Raw genomic sequence first — 4419 nt, 5'->3', positions numbered from 1 at the left:
GCCTCATTTCTTGGTAATGAAGTTTTCAAGTCTCTACATATCACCTACATTGTACAAATCATAGATGCAAATGGAAGAATTAACAGCTTTATTTCATCATTCCCACACCTCTTACCTCCAGCACCTTCATGAAGTATTTTTTTTGGTAACTTCTTAAGAATAAATGCTCATTATTGGTGGCTTTGTGTATAAATAATTAGTTCAACCAGTCCAACTGCCTTATGTTATTCTGTGTATTAGTCTAAAAACTAAGATTTTTTAGGATAGGGAGAGATGTGTATAGAGCCTCAGAGTCATCAACCCCTACAAATATATATATATATATATTTGCCTTTTGTGCTTTTTCCTAGAAAAACCAGCAGATACTCCCTCTGAGGAAGAGGACTTTGGTAAGTCACAGTCTGAGTATTAAGTGCTAAGAATCTTTCATGACAGTCTATCCATTGAGAAATATGTGATTCTTTTAAAATCTAGGAATAGCTAAATATTTGGTTGGTAAAGAATAATTGCTGACTGAAGCTTATTTTGGATTCTTCTTTCAACTGTCTGGTTTCTCCTTCCTGAAAGGGTTCCCTCTTTTTGGAGCTGTAAATGAATTTCCCAGGAAACACACCATGCAGCTACTGATGCTTTATCACCCCAGCTCACCTGACACATCTTGTTTTCTTTCCCTCCTTTCAACTCAGTTTGTGACTTTGACATGTGAGTCTTGTTCACATCTCTCTTTCCAATGAAGACCTTCACTCTCCAGCTTTCATGACACTCTGAGTATATTATTCAGTCTTCTTTATCTGACAGCCAGCTCTCTCCTCAGTCAGCCCCATAGACTTGAGCCTTGCTACTCAAAGTGTGGTCTGTAGACCAGCAGCATGAGTAGGACCTGGGAGTTGGAAATTCAGCATCTCAAGTCCCATCCCAGACTTATTGAATCAGAATCTGCACCTTCAGAAGATTCTCAGGTGATTCATGCGCAAATAAAAACTTCAGCAGCACTGGCTTCAAGAATTTCTCTTCCTTTGTGCAATCTCATTGCCCCTGAGATACACAAATAAGTACTTTTATGCTTTGACTTCCAACATTACTTGGATTCCCAATCTTCAAATAAAACATTATTATATATGTGGTGAGAATGTTAGAAGTCCATTCTATTAGCAATTTTAAAATATGCAATACATTATTATTAACTGTGATCACCACAACAAGGTGATGGATATGTTAATTAGTTTAACTTCATCTTTCTACGATGTATACATAGAGCAAAACATCACATTGCACCCTGTAAATATACACAATTATTGTGTACATTTAATTAATTAATTAAAGTAATTTGTCAATTAAATAAATAAATGTATAAGAAAATGTGATCATACATGTACTTTCCTGCCTCTGTTCTCAAAACCCATTTATTGACTCTCATGTACTTTAATTCTACCTACTTAGATGCTGCTGTTTGTTCTCACACTTAGATAGCATTTTACAGTTTCAAAATTCCTTCATATAGATTTTGTTAATCATATATGATCATATAAGGTAGAAAGGTAGGTTATATAATCTTTTGTAGAGCTTATTTTGTAAATTTCCATTTGTAATTTTTTAATCTTAAGGTTGAAATAAAAGGGTAAAAAATGTATCAGCAGATTGTTTTTCCTACCTTAAAACAAAGTAGAGGTGAAGTCTTTTTTGTGCCATCATAAGTCTGAATTCTTCTGCCTCAAAATGATCATGATTCAAAATAGTGTTTTTTTGCTCAGTATGATCTGAGTTATGTTTTTATTCATATACCTTGTTTTCTCACTTAGAATAAAGTAATTAGGCCTGAAATAAACCCTCATCTTTCTGACAAGGTTTTTGAGATAAATGAGCCAATGAGGAAAAAAACATTCCACTTCTGATACAAAGTAGCCTAAGGAGAGAAGTACCACTGAGTGCTGCTTCTGCTTGAATGGACAAAAATAAAAGAAAGAGGAAAAGTTCAACGTAGGATATTGTACTATGCCACTTCCATTCTCCCAGAGAAGGTACTAATGGGATAACTCTGCTGAGTCATGGCCCAGGAGGAACTGTTGGTTTTGCATCCACTAAAAGTGCATCTCAGCAGAGGGAAACACTCCCAGATCCTAAGATGTGGGGTGCACTCAGTAGTCAGGAGTGAGTGGATAAACAGGCCTTGCATTTCGATTGGGTGGATGATGCCATTTTTGTCTTTTCTGTTTGCTTCATTCATTCCACATTTATACTTCTTTTTAAGAGCCTGATATTAAAGAAAGCTTAACTGTGCTAACGACGTGGGTAAGCTTGGGAGAATTAGAGTATTATTGAGTTTAACCCACGGGACACATTTTTCAACAGCCCTCTGTTCCAAAGAAGCTGAAGCCTACCAAAGTCAGTGGCTTGTTCCCATGTGCTCCACTTCCTCTTCTGTTACAGGGAAGGGTTGTTCTCATCCTTTCCAAGGTTCATAGTACCTCTATCCGCACTGCCTCTTCAAAGACTTTGCTATTGCAATTATCCCCTCTTTCTCTTGCCTACATGTAAATATGCCTTAATATAGCTGCCTGAAATTTATTTTTAAAAAATGTTCAATTAACCCTTTCATCATGCTAAAACTCAAAAGAATTGTTTGTAGGCACTGACTCCACTTTTCTCCTATTCTCTCTTAAATCACTCCAACTGGAATTGTATCTGCGTTACTTCATGAAACAGTTTTTTATCATTTCCACAGACTTGTATCTTGCTCTTCCATTCCAGAATTTTTTTCCTCACCTTACTCTCTCTCAGCAGCATTCACCATGGTCAGCTACTGCACTTTTTTAAACACTTTCTTCTTCTGCTTCCATTATACCACACTCTCCTGAGTTTCCTCCTGACTCTGTGATTTCTCCTTCTCTGCCCAGTCGCTCACACTTAAAGTCTGGGTATTGGAGAGCCCCCAGAATGCATTTTCTCTGACTTTTCTAGGTAATTGTATCTGATCCCATAGTTTTAAAAACTATGAATGTGGTGTTAAGTCCTAGATTTACATCTCTAGCCCTGACTGCTCTTTCTTGCCCTGGACTTATTTATTTGACTTTATACCCCACCAAATCTGCTCTTGTGTCTACCTTCCTTTCTTTAATAAGGGAATCACCACTCACCATCTCCACTAAATCGCTTCATTCAAACCACTGTTACTTCTCAGTTAGATACCTACCATAACCTCCTAACTCATTTTTATCTGCAGCTATTACCCTACTCTGGTCTATTTTCCACAAAATAATCAGATGAATCTGTTTATAATTACAGTTCCTATTTTCAAAATCAAGTTGTGAAGTGAGCAAATAAATAACCAACTGCTATTTAAAATGTTCAAAGCTCAATTCTAATGACTTAATATTATTTTTCATTTATCACATTTTATCTAATTTGTAGTACATAAATATCAAACCACAAAAGCAAATATATTAGCCTAACATACAGTATGCCATTTTGAATATTGGCTATTTTCATACCAATTTGATTCTGACATGTGAACATTTTTATTTATAAGCAAACATAAAAGTGTATTACTTTAAAGTACACAAGATAAAGAAGAGACAGTTTTTAACTCTTTGTAATAACATAAAACATGATTACATTGTTGTATGTGTATTATATATATATGTATGTATGGGCATATGTTTATGTATACAGAGAGTCTTTTTAAATGAGGTATTAATACTTGTTTCATAATAATCCTTCAAATAACACTTCCTTAGCCAAATCAAAGAAAGTTAAGATGGCTTTGCAGCTTTTTTAGGCAAAGATTTGCATGACATGTGAGACAATGAAAACAGTGTTTAGATATTTTTCTATCTTATTCTTTTAAATTTCAAATTTTATTTTAGATTCAGAGGGTACATGTGAAGGCTTGTTACAAGAGTATATTGCGTGATGCGAGGGTTTGGGATATAACCATTGAGGTAGAACCTGTCACCCAAATAGTGAGCAGAGTACCCAAGAGGTTGATTTTCAACCCTTGTCCCCATCCTCACTCCCCTCTTATAGTCCCCAGTGTCTATTGTTCCCATCTTTATGTCTGTATGTACCCAATGTTTAACTCCCACTTATAAAAATATGCAGTGTTTCGCTTTCTATTTCTGTATCAATTAACGTAGGATGATGGCCTCCACCTACATCCATGTTGCTTCAAAGGATATGATTTCTCCCTTTTTGTGGCTGCATAGTATTCCCTGGTGTATATGTGTCACAGTTTCTTTATCCAGTCCACTGTTGATGGGCACCTAGGTTGATTCCATATCTTTGTATTGTGAATCCTGATGGAATAAACATACAAGTGCAGGTGTCTTTTCAGTAGAACAATTTCTTTTCCTTTGGATATATACCAAGCAATGGGATTGCTAGGTTGAGTGGTAGTTCTGTTTTTGCTTCTTTGAGAAATCT

General features: G+C 35.8%; 1 protein-coding gene across 2 annotated transcripts in view; it reads left to right on the top strand.

Moving 5' to 3' along the window:
• Positions 1–4419, top strand: part of SLC44A5 (solute carrier family 44, member 5) — a 428960-nt gene that overhangs the window by 232893 nt on the left and 191648 nt on the right. For both annotated transcript variants that reach the window (XM_011977830.1, XM_011977822.1), the window contains exon 3: positions 351–389. In XM_011977830.1, coding sequence (XP_011833220.1) covers positions 351–389 — 39 coding nt within the window. The remainder of the gene's footprint in view (positions 1–350; positions 390–4419) is intronic.

The sequence above is a fragment of the Mandrillus leucophaeus genome, unplaced genomic scaffold, assembly GCF_000951045.1.
Source record: "Mandrillus leucophaeus isolate KB7577 unplaced genomic scaffold, Mleu.le_1.0 Scaffold103, whole genome shotgun sequence".
NCBI classification, from domain to species: domain Eukaryota; kingdom Metazoa; phylum Chordata; class Mammalia; order Primates; family Cercopithecidae; genus Mandrillus; species Mandrillus leucophaeus.
The sequence above is the reverse complement of the archived record's forward strand: the minus strand, read 5'-3'. Positions and strand labels throughout refer to the sequence as shown.